The 27,587-nt window shown below is 47.2% G+C and overlaps 1 protein-coding gene across 1 annotated transcript; it reads left to right on the forward strand.

Moving 5' to 3' along the window:
- The first annotated feature begins 9,040 nt into the window (after window positions 1-9,040).
- Window positions 9,041-12,511, forward strand: Dusp6 (dual specificity phosphatase 6). The gene is made up of 3 exons (XM_038314920.1): window positions 9,041-9,976; window positions 10,477-10,914; window positions 11,893-12,511. The coding sequence occupies exons 1-3, from the start codon at window positions 9,577-9,579 to the stop codon at window positions 12,198-12,200; spliced, it is 1,146 nt and encodes a 381-aa protein (XP_038170848.1). The 5' UTR covers window positions 9,041-9,576; the 3' UTR covers window positions 12,201-12,511.
- The last annotated feature ends 15,076 nt before the right edge of the window (window positions 12,512-27,587 follow it).

The raw sequence follows: 27,587 nt of genomic DNA on the forward strand, positions 1-27,587 counted from the left end.
GGGGTTCTGGGAAACCTCTGGAGTGCAACCCACACCTGTGCCATCCTGGTTTACTTGAGTTTCTCCACGCCACACAAAGCTTTGCCAGCATGGTGGGAGCACACCTTCCACCTCAGCACTCTGAAGGCAGAATCGGGTGGATCTTTGTGAGTTTCAGGCCAACCTGCTACACATAACTAGTACCAGGTCAACCAGGGCTACCTAGGGAGATCCTGTGGCAAAACAAGAACCAGAGATTTGTTTTGGGACTGTTTGTCTCAGCGATGAAAAGAAATGGCAAAGGGAAATCCAGCCATCAGGTTCACCATTATTACTATATTAGTGTGTGTGCATGTGTGTGTGTGTGTGTGTGTGTGTGTGTGTGTGTGTGTGTAATCGGCTCCTCTCTCACCTTTACAGGGGTCTTGAGATTCAACTCAGGTCACCAGGCTTGCATGGCAAGTGACTTTTTTTTTAACCTGATAAAGAATTTTGCTGCCTGTCCTTCTTAATTTTTATTTTTCCTCTCAAATTTTAAATACTTGGGTTTTTCCCTACTTCTGAGCATTAAATTGACCCTACTGTGTTTTCCATTATATGATTCTTTTGGGCAGGGCTAACAAACACTTACGCAGGAGTATGTGTGTGTGTGTGTGTGTGTCTGTGTTTTATCAGCGAAAACAGGTAGCAGCCAGTGAATTATTCTCGTTTTAGGATTCCTAACCCTTTACAGATATAACCCAATGACTGCAATGGCCCAGTAGAACAGTGCTGTTATTCTACGGGGCAGAATGGAAGCTATAAGATGAAGTAGGTTCCCTCAGGGTCACGTGATACAAAGTAGCTGAAGTAGGATTAGACTCCAGGTTGGTCTGACTCTAAAACTCGGAGTCCTGACTAGAAAGACAATGTTAACTAATTACATAGCCACTGCCATTGTTCTACATAATTCACAAGATGCTGCACACTGTCTTGTTCCAGTGCCCTTACTTGGCTGAGTGCAATACAAACTAACAAAGCTTCAAAGGGACCGGGATGTGAGCTGGGTCCCTGGCATCTAAGTGCTGGCTTTGCAATTCTAAAACTTAAGTGATGGTATACCTCCTTTGCAGGGTTATCATGACAGATCGATTTTTTTTCACATGTATTTATTTACTAGGGAAGGGGGAGCATGTGTGCCTTGGTCCATAAGCAGAGGTCAGAGGGCATCTTGTAGGGGATGGGTTTTTTCAGTCTAACCTATGGGATCAAGCTCCGGCAGGCAAGTTTGGGGGCAGCTATCCTTACCTGCTGAGCCATCTTATTAATCTGGTCATGATAGATTTAATATGTATATATCTGGGTGTAAATAAACCGTAGCCATGACATTATGTCATGATGCATCAAGACTTGACTCTGGCTGTAATGAACCCACCGGATGACTGGAGGCAGCACTGCTTAGACCAAAATCTAGGGGTTTCAGTCTATTTGGGGAGTGAGGGGCTCTGAGTTAAATTGGAGAAGCCAAGTAAAAGCCTAAATGCAGTCATGTCCACTGACTGCTGAGGGGAAAACAGAGGCGGACACAGGGTGGTGTGATAGCATATACAATAGATTCTCTTATGCCATGGCAGCATGTGTGCTGTTCACCCCATGTCAATAAAGGACCGTAAGATGAAAGGACGATCATAAGGCCAATATAAGGAAGCAATGGGCAAGCACTCAGCCCAATCCCCAGGATTCAGCACACAGGGTGCATTCTGGGAAGGACTCTAGCAGAAGGAGTACATACATAGATGGCAGGGACTTTTGGAAACAATTGGAGGGGACTGCCACTTCCTTTCCAAAAGAAAGCAGATGACTTAGCAGGAATGTCAACTTCCTGGTGACTACTTAGCTCTCTATACTTCTATTTTCCCTACTTGCTGGAAATAAATTGTAAAGGGAAAGAACTGTGTGTTTCCTAATGGATGGACTTAGAATAAAACCATCTACAGACATTAGAATTATCTTGAGAAGGATTCACTTGCCAGAGACTGTCAGCTTCACAGGAGTACTCTAGATAAGGTCCCTGTGGAATCTGGAAGGAAAATCAGCTGGCCTTGTGCCGGATGATGGGAAACCGAAATCTAGGAAAGCAGATGGTGACTGTCATGTCGTCTAGGACCTGAAGTTCACCATGTGGTAGTTTGCTTTTTCCTCTGGTAGCACCCTTTTGGTAAGGCATAAAGATGCCATCTTCTTTATAGGTGATCTCTGGCACCCATCCTCCCTTTATAGGCTACGGAAAAGAAACTGGCTTTGCCCTTTTTTTCGGGAAAGTCATCGCTCTCTATCACATCCCTGTGGAGTCCAGTTCCATGAAGATCATCGTGAGAAGTGGGTTGACCGTAAACTAAGATTGGCAGTTAGTGCAGATGGGTGGCCCTAGTGGCATTGGACTGACTGTGGGTGGCGTTATCCTGTGCTGGCAGCTGCTTCCAATTAACGACTAGAAACTTAATATTAATTGTAAATGCTCGGCCAATAGCTCAGGATTATTACTAGCTAACTGACATTTAAATGAACCTGTATTTCTTATCTACTCTCTGCTGCATGGCTTGGTACCCTTTTCTCAGTACAGCATGCTCATCTTGCTTCTCCCAGCATCTGCTGGCATCTCCCTTTACTCCATCTTTCTTCATCTCGGTACCCTCAGTTTGATTGTCCCGCCTAACTTTATCCTGCCTGGCTACAAGCCAGTCGGCTTCTCTATTAACCAGTGAGAGTAATACCTATTCACAGTGTACAGAAGGGTTATTCCACGGCACCTGGGGGCAACTTGAATCTCTCTTTCTGTACACAGCCAGCCATGCGTATGATCAGTTCATCCTGTTGTCAGGCCTTTAGGCCTCTTGGGTTCCTGTTTCTGCTCTTCAAGCATAGCTTGCTATTTTCTCTCCCTGTCAGGAGAAAGCTCGGGATGAATTCCATGCATTCTCCTAGACCTTTATTTTAAATCAGATGAGTTCAAACTGTCCTCTTCAAACAAGAGTTACATCCCATTGTGAGGTTTAGGTGCTCTGATAGCCAGTGTCATTTTCCAGCCTCCTACCCCCACCCCACCGGGGACGTGAACATATTGCCTGCCTGTATTTTAAGTCAGGGCTTCCCAAACACCTTCTTCCTGTTTGTTGGAAATCTGCTTGACTATTTTCACACGATGGGTTAATGAATGTCACTGTATCCAGAGAGATTACTGCAAAACTAAAGGTCACGCTCACCCATCTGGGTCCTAGAAGCCCCAAGGCTCTTTCATTCAACTGGTGCAAAGCCACACTGCTTCTCCAAGAGCCTAAACAAAATGTGTAAACAAAAGTCTTACTAACAACTTTTTAAAAGCTCTTCAGGGTAAAAACACCCAGAGAAATCCAGCAACGGTTGCTTAGTTTCCCCTCCCCACCACAAACAAGGATCGCAGAAAGCAAATTAGGGGACAGAATGGTTTATTTCAGCTCACAGGTCCCGGTACAGTACATTATTTTGGGAGATGTCAAGGTAAGAATTTCAAACAGCTAGCCTCCTGCCATCCCCAGGCCAGAGAGGCGAGAAATGAGAGCATCCATGGCTACTTATGCTCAGCTCAGATCTCTACTCGGGTACTTCAGCACTCTAAGCTTAGAGGATGGTGCTGCCCACGGGTGGTTGGGGCTTCCCACGTCAGCATAGGTTAAACTTAATGAAGACCATCTCCTGGCAGACCAATCCAATCTAGACAATCTCTCATTGAAACGCTCTGGGCAGAGGATTCTCGGTTGTGTTAGCTATTCGTGCGTGGCAGAGTGAGCCCAAGCTGACTTTCTTTCCGCCTTTCTCTGCTTTTGAAAATTGTCTCCTGTGGTTGGGGGATGTGGTTCCACGGTAGAATACTTACATAGCACATTCGAGGCCCTGGTTTCAATTCCCAGCACTATAATAAATAAACAAACAGCCTCCTACACACGAAGGCTATTTTAGAAGGGATGGAAGACATCATTATCACGAAAGCCTGTGGTCCTTCTCTTGGCTAGAGCCCTTCCTGATCTTGGGATAGAGCTTTTCCTGGGAGCCTGAGCAGTCGAATGGACCTGGGCAGACAAAAGGTCATGTGCTGCAGCTAGTCACCTTTAATCGAGAACAAAGCAGCGATTTAAAAGAAAGATGGGGGGGCTGGAGAGATGGCTCAGTGGTTAAGAGCATTGCCTGCTCCTCCAAAGGTCCTGAGTTCAATTCCCAGCAACCACATGGTGGCTCACACCATCTGTAATGAGGTCTGGTGCCCTCTTCTGGCCTGCAGACACACAGACAGAATATTGTAAACATAATAAATAAATAAATAAATATTTAAGATATTTTTTAAAAAAAGATGGGGCTGGGCGATGGTGGCGCACGCCTTTAATCCCAGCACGCGGGAGGCAGAGGCAGGCGGATCTCTGAGTTCGAGGCCAGCCTGGTCTACAAGAGCTAGTTCCAGGACAGGCTCTAGAAACTCCAGGGAAACCCTGTCTCGAAAAACAAAAAAACAAAAACAACAACAACAAAAAAGATGGGATTTGCCAGGCCTGGGGCAGTAAGTCTGTAACACCGAACTCGAAGGCCCACGGTAGAGATTCGCAAGTTCAAGCAAGGCCTGTGTGCGCTACCGGATGAGTTTAAGGCCGGCCCATGTAACTCAGCAAGACTCTCACAAAATGAATAATTTAAAAAGGACCAGGGAGTACTTTCCAAGCAAGCTCCGATAACACAAGGGGGAACGAAAATCATGCTTAGAGTACCCCTCTTCGTGTCCTACACTTCCAAGTTGTCTCTTATCTCCATAGCCCTTGGGGTAAATACACATATTCCTGAAGATCATTTAAGCAAATAGACTTATTCCCAACCTCACACATATCTGCATCCCCTTCCTTGCTTAGCGCGGCTCCTACTTTCTAACATAGTACATAATTATCTTATGTCTGTTCTTTTAAAGAATGATTTGTTTCATATACAAACGTGTGTGTGTGTGTGTGTGTGTGTGTGTATGTCAGATCTTGGAGTTACAGTCGGTTGCCGTCACGTGGATGGTGGGAATCAAACCTTAACCACTGAGCCATCTCTCCAGCCCCCTTACTCCTGTTCTGACGGGAAGGTAGGCTCAAGGAAAGTAAGCTGTTACTAATTTAAAAGCATATGTATTTTTGTGTGTAAGTGGGTGCAAGTCACCTACACAGGTGAGCCAGGACTACTGCTCTCTCTCACCTTGCATTTTGAGACGGGGTCTCTCCCTGGCTGAGGATTCACCGACTATGCTGGGCTGGCTGGCTAGTGCGCTCCAGTGATGTGCCTATCCCTGCCTCTGTAGTGCTAGGCTTAGAAGCGTTGGTTTATTTTTAAATTTTAATATTTTTTGTTTTGTTTTGCTTTTTTGTTAATTTTTGTTTGTTCGTTCTGTGTAACAGCCCTGGCTGACCTGGAATTCACTCTTTTAGACCAAGCTGGCCTCGAACTCACAAAGATCCGCCTGCCTCTGCCTCCTAAGTGCTGGGATAAAAGGCGTGATCCACCACCGCGGTGGCTCTCTGGGGGTTTGAGGCCAGCCTGACTTACAGAGAGAGTTCCAGGACAATCAGGACTACACAGAGAAACCCTGTCTCAACAAACAAACCAAAAGCATGGGGTCTCAGGGATTAAACTCAGGACCTCACAGTATAAGAAAAAGCAAGCCCTTTACCTAGCCGTTCTTATGTTTTTCATTCACACTCCTTTCCTGGAACCTGGAGGGAGTGAAGAAATGAAGGCCTCTTAGTTCAGCAGACGCCTAGTAGTGCTGCCCCAGTATGGGCAAGTGGTGGTAGGACCATCTGAACCCAGATAAGCAACTGTAATTGTGAGGGTTAGACTCTATGATACATACCTCAGAGAAGAAAGAATGTAATTCATCTTGTGAATGGTTAACTAGTAAACCACCCGGCCTGTAGAAGGGCAAAGAAAGAGCCGTAACCTCCTTGACATATGTGGAATATGTGCAACAGAACATGTGGCCAGAACTCCAAATGTCCAACTCAGCAACCTGAAGTCTAGTGCATCTCCAGGAAATGTGCCTAGCAGGAAATGGAAACTTAAGGATCTTTGGAGCTGCTCATGTTGGGCCTGACCTCAAGTCCTGAGCACATTCCTTGTTACCATATACCTTCAGGCCGGTTCCTTAATCTCCCTTATCTAATTTGTGTTAAATTTTCGGAAGACTGTCCAAAATTACTCAGGTAGACAGAAACAAGGCCGTGACTGCCCTATAGTACATTTCCATACACACTATTTTGTCTGTCTTGGTTCGGTGCAATGAAGCAAAAAAAAAATTTTTTTTTTATCTGTTTGTTTGTTTGTTTATCCGAGACAGGGTTTCTCTGTGAAACAGTCCTGGATGTCCTCGGGAACTCACTCTTTAGACAAGCCTAGCCTTGAACTCACAGCAAAATTCTGAACTGTTACAGCAAGAAGTTCGACCCTGTCTGGATCCACCCAGCTAACAGAGCTAAGCTGTCATTTGAGCCTGGGCTAGGACACCTCCTGTTTTATTAAACTGGAGTGAATTAAACTGGTCCGGGCAGTTCTCTGAGGGGTTGGCTGCAAGCAAGAGAATTCGGGCAGGCTTCAAAGAGAGTGTTTCGGTCAGGAAATACCCTTCCCCTACACAAAACAAAAACAAAAGTTAAAGGGTTCAAGCCATTTTGCAGGTTAGCTCAGAACATAGAAACATGCTAACGGACCCGCACTTCATTGTGCCCACTTAATATTACAGCGGCCCTGCAAAACACGAGAAGGATGACCAGGAGAAAGAATGTAACCGAGTGCAGTTGGATTGAAAAGGTCTATTATCTTGGAGGATGTGGGAGGTAAAACAAACTCAGAAACACAGGTGCAAATGCTTCGCTCTCCACGCTTGTCAACCAAGACGTTAGGATCATCCTCCCTAATCTCGGGTGGCTTCTCTTTTTGGTAAAAAGAAACCCAGCTTCTTCCCTCTTCTTTTTGGAGTTTGAGATTCTCCCTTCACGTTTCAGCGGCTGAGCACCCCAATGTCCTCCTAGTCTTTGGTCCCCACAGGCTGAAACGTCTCGGGGTGGGAAAGCCTGTGACAGATGGGGAAGAATCCGGGGGCGTCAGCTGCAGCGCAGGCCTACCCCAGCGGGATCTGGAAACCATCCAGTGAATTATGGGCGTTTTGTTCCCAGCGCAGCCCAAAAAAGGCGCGGAGAGAGAGGATGGAGGCAACCCCCCATTTTCATCTAGACGCTCCTCCTGGGGCGCCTGCCTGCGGGAGAGCTCCAAAACTGGCAAATTGGACCTCGAAGTTGCCCTGTTTAGCCCACATTTCCCAAACCCCGGAGGAAGAGGAGGAGGGTGATTCAAAATGCAAATTGCATTGCGGGCGACAGCAGGTAGGACCGGGAAGCGCGGCACCGGGCTGGGAAGATCCGGTGACCTTAGGCGCCCTCCGCGCCCCGGATTCGGGAAGGGCCGCAGCCCGCGCTTCCGCCTCCCGACCGCGGCCGGACAATGAACGGTTCCTTTCCGTGGGGCCCGGAGGGCAGACCGGATCGGGACCCGCGCCTTCCGCAGGGCCCGCCGCCGCCGCACACAGGTGGTTTTCCGTCCGCGAGGGGCGGCGGCGGCGGCGGTACTTTTATGTAACAATAGAGCTGTGCGCGCCGGGAGGGAATGCGCCCTTGTCGCCGTCGCGGCCCCCGCCGGCCACGCCTCCATCCGGCTCCGGAGCCGCGCCGCCTCCGTCCTAAGTTGCTGGCGGGTGGTACCGGCCGGGGAGGTTGTCCTTGAAATTCCCCCCGCCCTAACTTGGGAACCAAGGGGTCTCGACCCGGATTCCTCTGACTCTCCACCCGCCCTAGTCCTCTCCAGAGGCGAGTTTCGCGCTGACCCTTAGGCGATCTTAGGACATCTTGGTGTCGCCCTCCCCCCAGTGCAACCGGACTGTGGTCAGAAGCGCAGCGCGCAAGCGCGTTTGGCGCTTCTAGAGTGCTATGTGCGAGGCTCTGGCACGGCTGGAGCGGAGGAGGGATAGGGGACCGGTTTTCGTGTCCACAGTAGCCAGTCGCCGTTTTCGCTTGAGTTCCTGTAGCCTGCGGGTCTTGCGGGAGGACTTCACCGCGTCTCCCGGATTGCGGGGATCGTTGGTAAAGTCAGGCGTCTCAGGCTCCTGGGCTAGGCTAGAACCGGTTGCCAGACCGGTTCCCCTTAGAAGAGGGCAAACGTCTGCTCCTGGCCCCAAACCTTTTAAAGGTGCACGACTCCCCTGGTGGGTGACCGGTGATGGGAAGCAAGAACTCCGGAACAATGGCTCGCAATGCTCCACGCCAGCAGAGCAAAAGACGAGATTTTTTTTCCTGCCCCTCCCCCTCCAAAAGTTGAGAAAACCTGGAGTTAAGGACCTTCTGGTTTTCTGGACAACCAAACGTTTGTTTGCTTAGTTGCCTTAAAATGTTTCAACAAAACCCTAGTTTGTTTCGAAAGATGTTGGATTAGCATTTAACACTTCGTCGGGTCACTAAAGCCCAGGCAGTCCACCAGCCCCAACACAGCCTCGGCTAAAAGAACATCAGAACAAACAGAGCTAGACTTTTTAAAAGAGCCAAATAAATGCCACACGGGATCTAAAGGACGGGGAGGGGGGGTTATGGAGGGTCTAGAGTTTGAAGGGAATAAAAAAAAAAACGGGTGGGGGAACCCATCAAGTTTTCTTAAAGCTAGCTTGAGAGTGCAAGCGTCGCGAAAAAGGGCTTTTGTGCTTGCTAATTGCACCATTGGTGAGCAAAGAGTTCGACGCGAAGTGTGAACTCTCAACAGAAGGAAACACGAGACAACTGAAGTGCCCTGGTTTATGTGCCCTGCTCCTCCTCCACCACCACCACCACCACCACCACCGCCTCCACTTCTTTCTCCTTCCTCCCGCCGAGCCCGCAGTTGCAGCTTGTTTGCACTGGGGCTTATCCGGAGCGGAAATTCCTTTCCGTTTTTGTGAATGACAAACTCATTAACAATTCATCAACACAACCTGTTCCAGCCGGCCCGTCCCCACGGCAACAGCCCCTTCCGCAGCGCGCTCATTGGCTGGCCGAGAGAATGTATCCATTGAGACGCTGGCTGTTTGTATCCATTGAGGAGCTGCCTCGCTCAGGGGGTGTGCTCTCGCGGAGTCCTAGGGACTGGGAGCAAACCGAGTCTTGAATCCAACCGGGCTGGATCTGAGGTGCAGCCTTAGAGGGAAGGATTAGGAGCCGCTAGACTTTTTTTTTCTTTTCTTTTTCCCCTCCCAGTGGCACTGAGTCCGAATTAATTGGATTTCATTCACTGGGGAGGAACAAAACTGGGTACCTTCATTCAGAGAGATTCGCTGACTCCAAGAGCGATCCCTGCAGCCCGGCGCAGAGGGACCACCGGCTTGCCTCCTGTGTCGCTTTCTCTAACCGGTAGCCTCGGCTTGGGAAAGGCAAGGCAGAATCGAACCCCTCTCCGAGAGCGGCAGCTTCGCGCAGCGTGCTCGGCCTATGCCTGCCTCGAGGGGCGTCTGCTAGGCACCCCGCCTTCTCCTGCAGCTCGACCCCCATGATAGATACGCTCAGACCCGTGCCGTTCGCGTCGGAAATGGCGATCAGCAAGACGGTGGCGTGGCTCAACGAGCAGCTGGAGCTGGGCAACGAACGGCTGCTGCTGATGGACTGCCGACCGCAGGAGCTGTATGAATCGTCGCACATCGAATCGGCCATCAACGTGGCCATCCCGGGCATCATGCTGCGGCGTCTGCAGAAGGGCAACCTGCCGGTGCGCGCGCTGTTCACGCGCTGCGAGGACCGGGACCGTTTTACCAGGCGCTGCGGCACCGACACCGTAGTGCTCTACGACGAGAACAGCAGCGACTGGAATGAGAACACAGGTGGAGAGTCGGTCCTCGGGCTGCTGCTCAAGAAACTCAAAGACGAAGGCTGCCGGGCGTTCTACCTGGAAGGTAGGTCGTGCACCCCGGGTGCAGGGCTCGGGGGTAGGGCTGCGGGCTGGGGAAGTCGCCGGCGAGATAGCTAACACGGCGTGCTGTCCGCTTAGGGGAGCTGGAGCCGCGTGTTAACCTCTCCTCCCTGGCCACCGACCTCCTGCTCCTCCCCAACCCCCCCGCCAAGGGTTCTATAAAAACCAAGCACCTCCACCTTCCCCCTCGCTTTCCCTAGTTCTATTTCAAATTAAGATTCCGCAGACTGGAGAGGTGGCTGGGGGTCGAACTATTAAGAAAAGTGGTCATTTTATGCATTTCCGATTCAAATGAAAAAGAGTTCCCTGGGGAAGCAGCCGGTCTTGTTCCTCAAGGTGTATGCTAAAGTGTGTTTCTCTTAGAACTGCAGAGGGTTCATTGGGTGCCTGCCCGTTGTGTTTCCTGCACCCAGCTGCGGTTCTCACAGGCTGAAAATTACTATGGCATCTCTGGTTACAAGATTGCTTTTCTTGTTCTGGCAGGTGGCTTCAGTAAGTTCCAGGCTGAGTTCTCCCTGCACTGCGAGACCAATCTAGACGGCTCGTGCAGCAGCAGCTCCCCGCCCTTGCCAGTGCTGGGGCTTGGGGGCCTGCGGATCAGCTCCGACTCTTCCTCGGACATTGAGTCTGACCTTGACCGAGACCCCAATAGTGCAACGGACTCCGATGGCAGCCCGCTGTCCAACAGCCAGCCTTCCTTCCCGGTGGAGATTTTGCCCTTCCTTTACCTGGGCTGTGCCAAGGACTCAACCAATTTGGACGTGTTGGAGGAGTTTGGCATCAAGTACATCTTGAATGTCACCCCCAATTTGCCCAACCTCTTTGAGAATGCAGGGGAGTTCAAATACAAGCAAATCCCTATCTCGGATCACTGGAGCCAAAACCTGTCCCAGTTTTTCCCTGAGGCCATTTCTTTCATAGGTGAGACTTAATTTACAGTCATTCTCGGAGTTGAAGATGTTAATCTGTTTTCCCGCAAGCCAGTTTGCTGGCCTGCCGGTCTCTACTGTTCCTAGAGCGTTCTTATCTCTGGTTTACCTTCTTGCTAAAGGAAACCGGGCTTTTTGACGTCGCAGATCAGTGGGGACCATTCCATACATTTAAAAGGAGGCCGTTCCCACCTGGTGTGTATTTCCGAGTCTTGACAGGGTGGGAAGTGTGAAGACAGAGCTAAGGAGAAGCTCTCTCTTACAGACAAGACTCCTGGTCTTGCTTTATCATTTAAAAAAAGGATCCAGGAGTTATTTTAGGACACCCAAGTTAGTTGTTGGAAAGCAGTTTGCATTTCAATGATACCCAGATGAATGATACTGCACCGTGCTGGTAACAGGGAGACTCTGGGTAACCTGATCTCAGCAGGAAGAAGTGTGGGCTAGGAGCCTAAGTGGAGCGAATCTCCAGGCATTGTAGTGCATTTCCTATTACAAAGGAACTCATTTTCAGGCCCTGTAGACATCCTGTTCCTCCTAATGGCTGTCCCTTGTGACTTCCCTCTCTCTTTTAAAATGCCTGAATACCTCCATTGTTAGCTGTACAACAGTTGGAGAATAATTTAATAGACCCTTGCAGTCTGCTTGTCTGTCTGAGAGGCATTCAGAACCATATTGCAGGGTTTCTGGTATTCACATGCCGAGGCGAAGAATGTACACATTAAGGAGTTTTTTGTTGGTAGAAACTTAATACAAAAGTTCTCTTTACAGGAACTATCTGAAGTATGTCATTGTGTTCAGTGTACCGTGTTTATCTCGGTTATACATTTTTCTGCTGCCTTTAGGGCTCAGTTGCCTTAAACACACCATTGTCTCTTCATGTTCCTTCTTGATTCAGATTTTAGGCTGAGCATTCGCAGAAGGTGGTTTTCAGTCTAGTGAGACCTTGCCTCTCTTTTTGTGTTCACAGATGAAGCCCGAGGCAAGAACTGCGGGGTCCTGGTGCATTGTCTAGCAGGCATCAGCCGCTCCGTCACCGTGACCGTTGCTTACCTTATGCAGAAGCTCAACCTGTCCATGAACGATGCTTACGACATCGTCAAGATGAAGAAATCCAACATCTCCCCGAACTTCAACTTCATGGGCCAACTGCTTGACTTTGAAAGGACACTGGGACTCAGCAGCCCCTGTGACAACCGGGTCCCGACCCAGCAGCTATACTTCACCGCTCCTGCCAACCAGAATGTCTACCAGGTGGACTCCCTGCAATCTACGTGAAAGGCACACAACTTGCCTAGCTGGGAGTGCCCCATTCCTTCAGCAGTTTCTCTTGGGCAGCATCGAGCAGGCTGCTTCTTTGTGTGTGGCCCCAGGTGTCAAAATGTCACCAGCTGTCTGTATTAGACAAGGTTGCCAAGTGCAAAATTGGTTATTACAGAGGGAGAGATTTGCTCCATTCTTTCTTTTGGAAGGACAGGACATGCTGTCTGGATCCAGGCAATGGGTTTGCTCCTCTACCCCCAGCCTACCCAAGCAGGGACTGGACATCCATCCAGATGAGGAGGGTAGGACCAAGAAGTAGGGTAGGGGCATGTAGGGGCATGTGTTCTTTAGGGCCTTGTATGACTGTTTCCTGTTGCATCTGGAACTAACTCTATATTGTCTTCAGTGAAGACCAATTCAACTTTGCGTACAGTGGAGCCAAAGAGATTTTAGCTCTGTATTTGTGGTATCGGTTTGGAAGATTAAAAACAAAACTGATACTCTTCTTTGATTATTGTAAATATTTGATCTTAAATCACTTGACAGTGTTTGTTTGGCTTGTGTTTGGTTTTTTTTTTTTTTTTATCTTTGATGGGTTTAAAAGAAGTCCAAAGGGGAAGAAAGAGCAGTGTGTGCCACTTCTTAAGATGAAAAGAAAATAAGGAAAAATTTGCTCTTTTCTAATCCAAAGGGTGTATTTGTAGCATGCTTGACCTTATTGTACCAATTCTAAAAATGTTGTCACAGATACTATCCCTGAGACTTCGTTATGGTGCAGTCTTGAGTCTTTCCTATATCTTTTGTGATTTTTTTTTTCCTTGATGTACTTTGACTCTGCCTTACCTTTGTAAATATTTGGCTTATATTGTCTCAAAGTGGGTATCTTGGAAAGACACCAAAATTGTGGGTTCACTTTTTTCTTTTTTCCTTTTTTTTTTTTTTACTTCAACTGTGCTAAACAGTATATTACCTCTGTACAAAATTCTTCAGGGAGCGTCACCTCAAATGCCATACTTATGGTTGGTTTCTTTCCTTTTAGAAAAAAAAATTATATGAAACTGGAAGCGTGTGTCTGTGTGCGTGTGAGCATGGGTACCCATCTGACAGGTGGGATGCAGCGGGTTGTGGAGGCGGGAGGATTAAGTTGCTCCGTGATGTTCACAGTGTAAAGTTGTCAGCTGGAATTTATTATAAGAATGTAAAAACCTTAAATTATTAATAAATAACTATTTTGGCTACTGAATGCGTTTTTATTTTTAGGTGTCTTCCCTAGTGTGTGAAGTAGTGGGGACCGATGAAACTTCAGTGGTGGCCAAGGCAAGGTTATTTATTACAAATGCTTTTCCAACACAGTTCGTGAATTTAATTTTCTTATCAAGAGGACCTCATGGGTATACTGCGTCACACATACAAATAATGCTTTATGAGTGGAAGAGGCTTAATTAATATTTCCCTCCCCTGGGAAGATGAAGTCCATAATATATCCCTTGTTATAAGATTTGGCTATCCATAAATTGCCAAAATAAAAGGCTGTGCCAGTATAATGGCAGTCACATGTTAACCTCTGTCCTTTGGGGTTCTCTACTCCATAATCCTTTGGCATGCCAGGAAGGAACTAGAGATAATCATTTTTTTTTCTCCCAGGCTGTCTGGTTCTACTGAAAGTTATCCTAGCAGAAGCTAGAGTGGGTCCCTTGTTTTATGCGCGTGACATTCTAATGGCATGTTCGCTTTCTCGTGGACTTGCAAGTGGTCGTAAGTGTTCACTTGGGTGAAATCTGCTTATGTGCTTAGCTGTTTTAGGGCCTCCACTGCACCTCGGTTATAGACTGTTGAAGTTTCCTTCTGAGCTGGGCATCCTTTTTTTTTTTTTTTTTTTTTTTTTTGGTAGACTTTCTTTTGAGCACGGAAGTATGTAAACCAAACGTTTACTATGTGTGTGCTAGGCATAGATTTTGGCATCTCACACCTGAGCGCCATCATTTTGAAATGGGAAAATGAGCTTTTCACCTAAGGAGGACACAGGAGACTTCTGTCGGGCTGTTTGGTAGTCTGTATGTCACTGGGAAGTGGCTTTCATTCTATAAGCATTGTGTGTCAACCTGCCTGGGAGTGATTTTTTTTTTTTTTTTAAGCGACTAAGTCCAAAAACCAAACTACAGAAAAATAACGAAGTCAGGCTCCTATTTGGGTGTCCCAGGTCAGCAGGGATCCAGAAAGCAGAAATGGATGGCCGTTCAACTTGGCTCCCGCTAATCCTGCTCTGAAGGGTTTCAGTTCCTGGCATTCCCTAAACTGCCTGTTCAAAGTAGGGATTTGCGAGCAGCGCGTTTCCTGTCCAGCTGCAGCTCAAGTAGCTGAGTGCTTTCATTCCTCCTTTTCTCTGATTTCTTTTCTCTTTTTTTCTTTTTCTGCAGGGGTGGGGGGATTGGTGGGGATGGGGGGCGCTGTGGGTAATTTTAGTGCATTTCCCCTTTGTTGTTCATCATCTCTATCCCTCCCAGAACTTGCAGACACTGAGAGTTCCTACCGCTGGGCTCAAGCCGACAGCTGGCCTCCCCGACACTTCCTCCTGTTTCACTGTGGGTTTGTTGTTTGTCAGTCCGCTTCTGAAATTAATAATGTTTTCTGGCCAAGTGCCACAAGCCATTACCACAAAGGGGAAGTAACACATATGAATAGCAGGAAGCCGTGCAGGGTCACAGTGTGAGCTGAACCTGTGGAGGGAGCCTAATTGAGCCCGGGTCCATTCAGCAAATGTCTGAGAGTGGTTTGGGGAGAGGGAGCTTGCAGCATTTAAGCAGCTCAAGCTGTGAAGTAAAAGACCTTTCCCAATAAATTGGGAGCAAATGGTCTTTGTCATCGGACTAAGCAAAGGAGAGCCAGCGAGAAGAGTTTAGGGCTCCCGTAAAGTTGCAGTGTTTGGGGTTCCTCCCCTCCTGGCATATTGTTTCGTAAGGCTGCTGAACGCAGGGGTGCCTGCTTCCTCTATTCCCACAAAAGGGTTCATGTTAAAAGGGCGATTTTTACGGTTCACACAGACCAGAAGATTCAAAGTGCTGTGTTCTTGTCTTCTGCTTCCTCCTATGAAAAGTGGGAGCTTGTAACTACAGCCTGGGCCCTCAGCTCACCCTGCCCGCGCCTCTTTTTCTTCCTGTTACCCCTGTTTGCAAGGAGCCAAGTGAAGGCTATCATTTTTCTTCTCGGAGTTGGGTTGGTTTCCTGAATGGAGCCCTCACCGTTACTAGGGCAACCTTTGGCAGCAGCTGCAGCGCTACAGGCTCCTTCGTTTGCTGTCCCCATTAGTACCATCCTCCAGTCTGGGAGAAAGCACCACCTTCTGGGCCTCGTGTTGGAAGGAGGGGGCCCTTGGAGAAGAGGGGGTCGTCTGCAGGTTTTGTGGGCGCAGTGGAAAGCTCTGGGCGTGCAGCGGTTAATGGTGTGAACAGATTTTAGGGTTCAAAGTGGAAATAGGAAGGGTTGTCTGGGCATAAGAATACCGACAGTCTTCAGAGGAACGAAAAGGGAGATTTGCATGGACCTTAAAATTGGAAGGGGCGAGGTGTATCTCTTGTTCTCTCGCTGGCGAAAGGAGTAGCCCTGGGCAAGGCTTTCAGTCCCCCTGAGGTTTTCCCCGCCTCATCTGTTAAGTGAGTGAGTGCTTAGTTTGCATTCCAGCATTCCGGTAAATGCTTATCTTAATTCCAACCTTCTGGTGAAGGGTTGGTGAGACTCGCAGAAGGGTAAGATGAGAAGGGTATGTGTAACTCCATGATAGCTACCACATACTGTACATGCGCGCGTACTGACCTTTGAGGCTCTGTCTACTTTAAACTGCTAGTCATCAGTACTGGGTCCTCTTTACAACATCCTGGGGCCCTGGATAGGAAGTGGCGCCTCCATTTTACAGCCGAGGAAGTGGAGGAACCAGAGGTTGCATGACCTGGATGCCAACAGCCGAATCATGAAAGGCCAGGCTGCTGTGTGTCGCCAGAGATGTGTCAGTTCATCTGGAAGCTTCTTTCCTTCCTCTCCAAAGAGAAGTTGCCCAACTCCGGACCGATTAGCACACCAATTACAAAACTGAGGTTCCTAAAGATCTCTGGCTAGCACACTGTGCTAGTACTGCTGGACCTGGCCCTGACCCTTGCTCATACCCCTCCCTTAGGGCAGGGAGACTTCTGAGAGCAGCTCACCTCCTCCCTCTTGAGTCCTCTGGTAGAAATTTGTGGGAGGAAGCCAGGGTGAGGGAGGGCAAGAGAAAAAGTGGAGGTCTGTAGGGCAAGGGCAACCAGCCCGAGAATTAACCAGTGCTGGCAATGGGGTGGGGTAGAAAAGAAGGACACAGAAAGAACAGGTCCCGTGGTGGCTGGCTTTAGGACAAAATTCTTGAAAGGCCCTTAGAAAACCAGTCTACAGACCTTACCGGGCTTCACAAGGATTAATTCGGCAGTAAACTGATATACAGTTCCTCGCATGCACCTTCCCAAATATCCTGCAAGACTTTCAGACATTCACGCCTTGGGTCCCCAGTACTCACTTGGCGCAATTGGCTCTGAGGGGGCCCAGTTTGGGGAGCCGGATCTTTGAAACGTCTTTAAAGTCCAAAGAGAATTGAAGGGCACAGAACAGAGTTCAAACAACTCACAAATATTTATTCAGCCCTTGATGTGCGTTGGTTTGATGACACAAGGTGAAAATAAAGGACGACCAAAGACTTTGACGGGAGTCCTCAAAGGCCAAAGGCAAGGCCAGGCTTCCAGGTAGCACCGTGTCTTGCTCTGAATGCTGCCCCAAATCATAGGCCTCTCTAAGGACAAGCGGACTCCTTGTATGTTCTACTTTGTTCCAGTCATGCAAACAGCATTTTATAGCCTGTATTTTAATGTTTACAAAGGAAAGGATGAACTTACCCGGACAAAGTAGAGGTGTGTGGCAGAAAGGCTTCGAATCGCTGTGTTTTCAAAGGTGAAGTCTCAAAGGCACTGGGAAAATGAAACACTCTACAGCTTTGATAATGACATCCTGAAAGATACCAAGAAAATTGGCAACAGCAACAACAAGTCCTATTGTTCCTTTTCTGTTAGAATTGTCCCTTTCTGGCTTTTGGAGAAAAACATCTAAATTTTGTTTTGTTTGTTTTGGTTTTGCTTTTCTGAGACAGCGTTTTTTCTGTGTAGTCTCCTCTGTTTTGGAACTTGTTCTGCTGACCAGGCTGGCCTCGACCTCAGAGATCTACCTGCCTATGCTTCCCGAGTGCTGGGATTAGAAGTGTGTACTGCCCAGCAAAAAAATACATTCTTAAAAATTTTTAGTTGTGGGGCTGGAGAGGTGGCTCAGTGGTTCAGAGCGCTGACTACTCTTCCAGAGGACCTGAATTCAATTCTCAGCACCCACACAGTAAGTAGCTCACAACTACAGTTCCAGGGAAACCGACACCCTCACACAGACATATATGCAGGCAAACCACCAAGCCACATAAAAAAAGAAAGAAAGAAAGAAAAAGTTTAGTTGTATTAGGGGGGTTGAACCCAGGGTCTTTGCCTATTAGGCAAGGTGCCCAAATACTTAGGTACATGCTGAGTACGTATTGACTATGTGTGTGTGTGTGTGCACGCGCACACACATAAGCATACATGTTGTATGTACATGCAGTTTGTTTTCACAGAGGACAGAAAACACCTTGGGTGTTTATTTCTAAGGTCCTATAACAACCTTTTTCCTTCTGTTTTCCTTCCTCTTCTCCTCTTTTCCTCCCTCCCTCCCTTCTCCTCCCACCTCTCCATGCGCAAGACGGCCCACAGCGCCCACAAAAAAGAACACGAGAAAGGGCAAAATAGAGAAATACCGAAGATCAATAAAAGAACGACATAGAAAGAAAGAAAGCCAGAACTAATCCTCCCAACAAACTCCCCCTAACTCCCAACCTCCCTCCCCTCCACCTCCTCCTCCACTCCTTCTCCCTCTTTCTCTCTTCCTTTCTTTTTCTTTCTGTCTTTCTTCTTTCTTCTTTCTTTCTTTCTTTCTTTCCCTCTCAATGGCCCAGAGCTTGTCTTCCTCTCCAGCATTAGGAGAACCGTACCACCACACCCCGTCTGTGAGTTCTGGGGATCTAGCTCAGACCCTCATGCTGGAAGGCCTCACTGACAGAGCTATTTCACCAGCCCCACATTGATTGCTTTTTATTAATTCCAGTTTAATGCCTGTTGCACACACACACACACACACACACACACACACACACACACACGAAGAAAAGCTCTGTGAAAGTTCACTGCCAGTCTCTGAAGTCCCAGAGAACCCGATTCTGAGACATCTTCCTGAATTATCTGGCAGTTGATGCTGGAAGCTGTGGGGGTGGGGCGGTGAAGCCTGCAGCAACTTTGGTTCCTTTCCACATGACCTAGATTTCCTCACAGTAGGGTGGCCAGGTTCCTCGGATAAAATCCCAGTGAGAACACAACGGGGGGGGGGGGGGGGGGGGGGGGGGAGGAGCTGCGTTAACTTTTATCACATGGGCCCAGGAGTCGCTTCTGAACACAAGTTCAGAAGGGAATGTTGGTACCCACCTTTTGATGGAATAGGACAAAGTTTGTGAGGGAGCAGATGCGATGGGGTTGCACGGCTGCCATTCTTGGTCAACACAGCCTGCCATGCCTTACATGAAACGGGTTGAATGCTGGGCTGCGAGGAGCAATCGTGAGCCCCCACTGGGTGAAATCTAAGTCATTTAGCTGGATTCCTCTCCCTGTCCTACCTTGGCTGACGACAGAATTTTCCAGCTACTGCCTTAGCTCTTGTTATTTTACTTCCCCCTCTTCTCTAAAGCTAACAGTAGAGTAGTAATGCCATTCAAATATCTTTCAGATTGCTTCTCAAAATTAAAGAATTATTTCAATTTTTTGTTGCAGAAATGTATATGTATATGTGTGTGTGTGTGTGTGTGTGTGTGTGTGTGTGTCATGTGTCATGGCTTGTGTGTGTAGGACAGAGGACAACTGGCAGGAGCTGGTTTTCTCTTACCATGTGGGTCCTGGGGGTTGAACTTAGATCTTTAAGGTTGGAGGCTGTTGTTGGATATTATTTTAAGATGTGTTACATTTATTTATGCTGTGGGATATTTGCTTAATGATCCAAAGGTGTGTTGCATTCCGTTATGTTGCATTTATTTAACTCTGGGAAGCTGTGTTACATTGCTGTCTAAAACACCTGAGTGGTCTTAATAAAGAGCTGAACGGCCAATAGTGAGCAGGAGAAAGGATAGGCAGGGCTGGCAGACAGGGTGAATAAATAGGGAAGAGAAATGTGGGAGGAACAAGGTTAAGGAGTGGGAAAAGAAGGGGCCAAGCTACCCGGTTGTACAACCAGACACAGAATAAGAAGGAAAGAAAAGATATACAGAAACAGAGAAATTTAAAAACCCAGAGGAAAAGGTAGATGGAATAAGTTAAGAAAATCTTGCTGGAAATTAGCCACGCTAAGACTGGACATTTATGAGAAAGAATAAGCCTCTGTGTGTATTTATTAGGGAGCTGGGTGATGGGCCCCCCAAAGAGTTTAAAAATGACAGCTTCAGGAGGCAAGTGTTTTTACCCCCTAAGCTGTCCTGCCAGCCTAGTAAGACAGTCTCTGAATGCTGGGATTATAGTGTATGCCATAAAGGCAGCTTATATACAGGTTTTTGTTTGTTTGCTTATATTAAATGGAAGGAAGATTAATTTTTGATGGAAAAGCATCATGCCTGAGGGTGATTCATCCAATTTGTGCATCCAGTATCTTCCTTTCCTGAGGTAAACCTCATCCCTACCTTAGGAAGTGTGCATGACCTAATCTAGGCCTAAAAGATTATAGTTTCTGGTTTCAGTGGTAGATTTCAGGACGGGACATGAGTAAAATAATCATATCACAAGCTCAATTATTATTTGTGGAAGATTTTCTCGTAGGATTTCCAGGCCTCAGAACTATAGAGTCAAAATCACTGGAAGCAGAACCTGTTTCCTCTAAAACATCCCTGGGGGATTTTTTTTTTTTTAATTTTTAAAGAGTGTCAAGTTTGGGAATTACCCACATATGCCATGTATCAAACAAGTGTGCTTAAAGAACCACATGAAAGGGAGCTTGCTAACTGTGCTTGGAACATGGGTCTCCAAATAGCTTAGCTATGACCTCACACAATTACGGCTTACAGCTATGGACTGTCTTAGAGTTGGACTTTCTCCTAATTCATGTCTTGCCCTTTCGAACAGGACATGAAAACATGGATTGTTCCACCAGCACTTGATTTTAAATTTGCTGGGTCTGTTTTGCTATTTGGTGTCTCAGTGTGTGGGTGCTGTACTTGAATACTTGGTGACTTACGGGCTCTGGCCTGCCAGTTCTCACACACTGTCCTTCTAGGCTAGCGTGTTTTGAAGTCTCCTTGCCTTCTTTTCAATCCCTAACCATCTTGAGCGACCTTCCCTGGACAGCCTCCAGTTTCGTTATGACATTTTTTTCAAGGTTTGGTGGCTAGAACTACACGGGGGTTATTTGTGGAGCAGATGAATCCTGGCGTCTGTGTGCATGTGTGTGCGTGCGTGTGTGTGTGTGTGTGTGTGTGAGTGCTTTCTATTTTGTTTTTTACATCCTTCCTGATGATGCTTGCCTTTGTGACTGCCACAATACATAGGACGGACCTCTTCAGGGAACGGCCTGCGGTGATGCCATCTTCCTTTTCCTGGATCACGTCTCCACCCGGAGGCCTCGGTCTCTGGAGAGTGAGGTGGGTCCTTTTCGGCCCAGGCCACTATTGTGCAGCTGACTCCACTGTGGGTGACTCTTAACAGCCTTGCACAAGTTCTGTGAGGCCTACTTCACTCAACAGATTGGTGCCTCAGTGGCCAGGAACTCTGGGTGCCCCTAGAGATTTAAGATTCACTTTATTGACATTTTGGTTGCTTGGGGAAAATGGTAAGCAAGTAAGCAAGACTGGTATATAAATTCATTCACAAAATTCACAAGTTTCATGTATCCTCAAGCAAGGCACGATCATTGTCCGTCCTTTCTTTCTTTCTTTCTTTCTTTCTTTCTTTCTTTCTTTCTTTCTTTCTTTCTTTCTTTCTTGGGTTTGTTTTTGTTCTTTTTTTTTTTTTTGGTTTTCCGAGACAGGTTTTTTTGTTTTGTAGCTTTGGAGCCTGTCCTGGAACTAGCTCTTGTAGACCAGGCTGGCCTCGAACTCACAGAGATGCACCTGCTGCTGCCTCCCGAGTGCTGAGATTAAAGGCGTGCGCCACCACCGCCCGGTGATTATTGTCCTTTTCATTTCCCCTCATAAAGTCTACCTGTCACCTGCAGATGCACTAGGATTTGATTTAAAAAAACGTGCACACATTCTATGAAAGTACAGCTTGGCAATCACTTAACAAATGGATCTTTTCTTCTAGCTCCAATGCGATTGTTACTTCCAAGCCCTTTCAGTAAGGAGACTTCAGAATTGTCCCTGGTCTCTATCCATTTCCAATTAATGAATCTTTTTTCATTAGCCATGAAATATAGTTGACTTGTTTCTTTCAGATAGTATCTTGGTAGGTAGCCCAGGCTGGCTATAGACCGATGAGGTCACGGCTGTGGAATAGATTTTCACCTGTGTGCCATGTGACTTTGGACAAGTAGCTTAGTCTCTCTTAACTTTTTTTTTCCTTTCACCTATGCTGTGTGAATGAAAACAGTAACTGGAGTCTTGGAAGTCGCTGAGACAACTATGTCAATCACATAGAACGGTGCAAAGAAGCAATGATAGATGAAGGTCTAGGGAGCACAGTGGCAGGGTAGACTTCTCACTCACTGAGTGACAGGTAGACAGCCCATTGTACTTAGTTCTGGAAAGCACAGACAGCTAGATGTATATAAACGTTATCTTTAGCTTTGATAGAAAAAATAATAAATAGAAATAATTTAAAGATATAAAGTAATGAGTAATACTAAGGATAAGAGCCCAGGTTCTGGGTTTAGATTCTTGCAGATTCAAATACTAGTTGAATCATTAGGTAACCTTTATTAACTTCATTGAGTGTTCCTGTTCTTACATGTTGAAAAGAATGGAAAGGCCGGGTGGTGGTGGCACACACCTTTAATCCCAGTACGTGGAAAGCAGAGGCAGGTGGAGCTCTGTGAATTTGAGTCCAGCCTGGGCTACAGAGTGAATTCCAGGACAGCCAGGGCTGTTACACAGAGAAACAAGAACGAATGGAGGCAATAGTACTATAGACCTTACTGTGTTGTTTTGATGTTAGCTGAGAAGAACCCTGGAAAGAGGTCAGCGCTTGGGCTGCCCCTTTGAGAAGCATGCATCTCTCGCCACAAAGAAAGATCCAGGGGAAATCTTGTGGAAATCCAGAGGAAGGTAGCACAGTGGCAGAGCTCTTGCCTGCCATGCACTGCCCCCGAGTGAGGTCCCAAGTCACAAAAGCTGTGGTGGTAGACTGCCTTTGTGATGGACAGAGAGCTCACACTCCTCTGAATTGACTGAAGAATATATATTGTGCTATTGCTACTAAGCTGGCTCAACTATTTCCTGAGGTAGTTTTTTTTTTTTTTCCTTTTCCTTCTTTTGGTTTTTCGAGACAGGGTTTCTCTGAGTAGTCCTGGCTGTCGTGGAACTCACTCTGTAGGCCAGGCTGGCCTCGAACTCACAGATCTGCCTGCTTCTGGTATTAAAGATGTGTGCTGCCACCACCCGGCTAAGCGCTGTTGTTATTGTTGTTGTTGTTGTTGTTATTATTATTAAAGATTATTTTTATTTTTAAAATTACATGCATGCATATGTAGTGGGTGGGAAGTGCTGTGTGAATGCAGGGCTGGAAAAGTCGAGATTCAGGTGTCCGATCTCTTTCAGTTACCAGTGACTCTGAACCAGCTGACTTGGAGCTAGAAAATGGGCGCTTGTCAGTTCTGGTTAGTATAAGCTCCTAACCCTGAGATAGGTTTTCTCTCTCTCCCTCTCTCTTTTTCGCTCTCCTCCCTCCCTCCCTCCCTCCCTCCCTCCCTCCCTCCCTCCCTCCCTCCCTGCCTCCCTCCCTCCCTCCCTTCTTTTTCTTTTTAATTTCATTTTACATTCCAACTACAGTTCTTCCTCTCACCCCTCCTCTCGACCCCCCTTCACCTCCCCCCAGCCACTTCCCCAGCCCACCTCCCATCCTCTCCTCCCAATAGATAGGGGTTCCAATGGGTCGTTGACAAAGTCTGGCACATTAAGTAGAGGCAGGACCAAGCCCTTCCCCGCTGCATTAAAGCTCACCCCCTACCACCATGAAACATTCCACATAAGAAACTCATTCGAAGCTGTGGGTCTCCTCCAAAGCCTGGGTTCTCAACTGCTGCTTTGTCCCCAGAGAAATGGCTATTGTTCCTCTTTCCAGGATGAGGACAGGCGTGAAGTGGGGCGGACCTGGAAGGATGCTGAGAAATGAGGAATCTGAGCCATAGAGGTTTGTGGCATATGTCATTCTGGTTGTATTAAGGTCAGGAAATCAAACAGGTTTACAGAGTGATGGTGGCACTTGCCTTTAATACCAGCAACTCAGTGAGTTTAAGGCCATCCAGGTCTACAAGAGCTCATTCCAGGACAGGCTCCAAAGCTACAGAGAAGCCTTTTCTTGGAAAACAAAAACAAACAAAAGAAATAAAACAGGCTTCAGGCTTTCCTTCACTGGGATGTCCCCTGGGTGATACTGGGTTATTCTCACTCATTTTTGTCCTCTGATTCTCTTGTTCTTGTTTTTTTTTGGTGGAATCCCAATATCATCTACACAGACTCTTAATGTCCACTTCATTAAAACACTAATTGTTTTTACTATTCAACAGTTGGGTTTCTTGTTTCTTGTTAATCCCTAGATGATGAAAAAAGTATCAACAGCTACCGACAGATGATTTTCCAATAATAAACGTAGAATTGCCATTTATTGAGTTTGAGGTCAAGCCAATGCTGTCAGTAGACCAGCCTGTCAAGTCCTTGGTGCCTCTTGTGACTTACAGATTCCTCTACTTTAGAGCTAAGTGCAAGGACTCTGTAGCTATACCACTAAGTTCCAATCCTAGCTTCATCATCAGCCGCCTGACTTCAGACAAGGTGGTTAACTTGTGCCTGTCTCCTATCACTCATATAGAGATAGTAGAAGGTTGTGGAATTGTAGGAATCTCTATATGCTCTGGATGCTTACAGCAACGCCTTGGCGAGTCATGGATGCATGTTATCTCTACATCCAAGGAAAGCTTCTCTGCTTTTACTTTTGTTTGCAGGGAGGGCTACAAATGAAACTGACAAAAGACACATGATCAAAAGTTTGTTGTTGTTGGTTTTTGATTGCTTGCTTTTTTTTTTTTTTTAAAAAAAAAAACAGGTTCTCATTATATAGCCCTGGATGCCTTGGAACTTACTGTGTAGACCAGGCTAGCCCTGAACTCACAGAGATCCTCCTGCCTCTGCCTCCTGAGTGCTGGGAATCAAGGCAGATTTTAGTCCCTCACGTGTATTGTGCTCAGGTATGTATGAACATGGCTCAAAGGAGAGCATAGAATTTAGGAGCTAATAGCTAAAAAAGACAGGCGGAGTAGAAGGAAAGTCAGTGTGTGGGGGGGAAGCAAATGACTTCTAGGAAAGCTCAATCAGTCCTCAGAGAAGAGATGGGAGATAGGAGAGTATGTGTCTGTTTGGGCGATTTCTTTTCCTTCTATTCGACAATAAGATAAGAAACTATTTTTCCTCCTGGCGACACTCCCCATGAGGGGTTTATGACACCTGAAGTCTTCTGGGAAACTCTGTACTCAAGTCCGCCAGAGGGTTCTAGAAACAAAAGCTGTTCAGTCCCAGTGGAATATTCCAGATCACTTCCCATAGTATCTTCATTTTACCAGTGGTACAATGGAGGCTGAGGGAGACTAACTCACTTGGGTCACCAAAATGCTCCATGTTGGAGGTTTAAACCCAGACGTGCCTAACGTAACAGCCTGTTTGATTTTTCTACTTTAAGGAGAAACTCCAGCCTGTCTCAAATTTCTGAGGAATATAAATACTTTCTCCTTTTCTTCCCCTTTTCTTTTTTTCTTCATCCCCCATGTCCCTCCCCACTTCTCTTTTTTTTTTCTTTTTGTGACAGGATCTCCTGTGTCCCATCTTCCTATGTAGATGAAGATGACCTTGAACATCTGACCCTCCGTATCTACATCACCATTGCTAAGACCACAGACATGTACACCATGCTCACTTTCTGCAGTGCTGAGGTCTGAACCCTGGACTTCTTTTTTTTTTTTTTTTTTCCGAGGCAGGGTTTCCCTGTAGTTTCTAGAGCCTGTCCTGGAACTAGCTCTTGTAGACCAGGCTGGCCTCGAACTCAGAGATCCTCCTGCCTCTGCCTCCCGAGTGCTGGGATTAAAGGCGTGCGCCACCATCGCCCGGCAACCCTGGCCCGGCAACCCTGGACTTCTTACGTGCTAGGCAAGCGCTCTTCCTCTTGACCCACGTCCTCAGTGCTTGGATGAATATAAATGCTTTGGCATGAGTTGATAGCGAGTTTTACCTCCATTATCTTGAAAAGATAGTGTTGAACATGACTTTTAGAGGTCTTCCTGTTAAAACTGTATTTTGGTTGTTTTAAGCCTAAGTTGCTACCGAAGGAATTATAATCATTTTTTTTTTTTTTTTTCGAGACAGGGTTTCTCTGCAGCTTTAGCGCCTGTCCTGGAACTAGCTCTTGTAGACCAGGCTGGTCTCGAACTCACAGAGATCCTCCTGCCTCTGCCTCCCGAGTGCTGGGATTAAAGGCGTGCGCCACCACCGCCCGGCTAGAATCATGTTTTTAAAGCAAGGGCTAGATGAACCATTGTAGTCTTCTTGCGCGCGCGCATGTGTGTGTACACTTTTGTAGGGTCTTGAGTTGCTCTAGAACGGTGGTTCTCAACTTATGGGTCGCATATCAGATATCTGGCATTTCAGATATTTTCATGACAAGTCCCAACAGTAGCAAAATTACAGTTATGAAATAGCAATGGAAATAATTTATGACTGGGGGGGGGTCACCGCACCATGTGGAACCGTATTAAGGGCTGCAGCCCTAGAAAGGTTGAGAACCACTGCTCTAGAAGGGAGGGGATGATGTACAGAGGCCGATAACTGTTGTTTGTTTCTACGCTGGAGTTGCTGACCCAGGCTTCTGCACGTCCTCAGGGAGTGTCTCTTGCAGGCCTGTCCGAAGAGGTGCCTGGCAGGGGAAACCGTCCTTTTACAAGAGATAAGTGTCCTCTTAAAGTAAACGGAGAATCAATGGAGGGCAAGATCTGTTTACTAAACACTTCCTCCTTGCCGGCCCTCAACGTGCAGGTCCCCACGGTGTGTTCTCCGAGGCGTGGAAGAAATGAAGCCCGGTTCTGTTTCCCCATCATGGGAAAGGCATCCAGGAAATGCCCCGCAGACAGAGAAAAGAGTGCGTCACTTTTGAGCAGATCACACATCCATCGAAACAGGTGCTGCCCTGACCTCCGTGGGAGATGTGTTAAATCTGGAGACCTTTGAGAGATTTTAGAAGATTTTGAGAACTTCAAAAAAATTTGTTAAGGACATTCCTTTTCGTTTTTTAAATCTGGAGAATTCTTCTATAGCCATGGGTTACTTCCTTTCTGCTACCCGTCCTGTACCCGGGCTTTTGCTCTTGCTCTTCCCAGGGCACATGGGGAAAATGGGTGCTTGGACCAGCTACCTCAGACTTTCCTCTTAACCCCCCCCCTCTCTCTCTCTCCTTTTTGTCTTTGAAACATTTCATCTGATGACGCCCATGATGCTTCTAATTTTGTATGGATTCTGACTTTTTCAAGACGCTTCCTTCAGCCTAAGGCCAGGCCAGGTGAAAAGTGGGTTGTCTGGTGTGGGGAGACCTATAATCATGCCAGATAACAAAGCTAATAATGAGACACAAGGCTGTAGGATCCCTCATACCTAAGTTAAAGAGAGAAAGCAGTCTGGCCATTTATCCCGCAGCGAAGGAAAACAAAACCCACAAACACATTCACGTGAACAGAACAGCACACAATAACTGTAAACCAATCAATCACCATCAACCCCAACAGCCTGACTGGCAGGAAGGGAGGCGGGCTTGCTACCATCAGGACAGAGAGATTAGTGGGTGGGATGGTAAATGAGAGGGGCCCTAAAGAGCCCTGGAGAGGCCCCGGAGCGAAAGGAAAACTAAATCCCACTGATGTGGAGATTGGAGGCCTAGAGCTGCCCTAACCGAAGGGGGTGGAGCTGAGGTCATCCAAAGGTCAGGAGCCCTCAATCAGGTTTTCCGAGGAAAACTAGGGTTAGGTTAGGAATTCGACAGAGTTAAGTAAACCTCTGAGGGAGGTTTGGGAGGGAAGAGATGGGAAGGAGTG

This window comes from Arvicola amphibius, chromosome 17 (assembly GCF_903992535.2).
Source record: "Arvicola amphibius chromosome 17, mArvAmp1.2, whole genome shotgun sequence".
NCBI lineage: Eukaryota > Metazoa > Chordata > Mammalia > Rodentia > Cricetidae > Arvicola > Arvicola amphibius.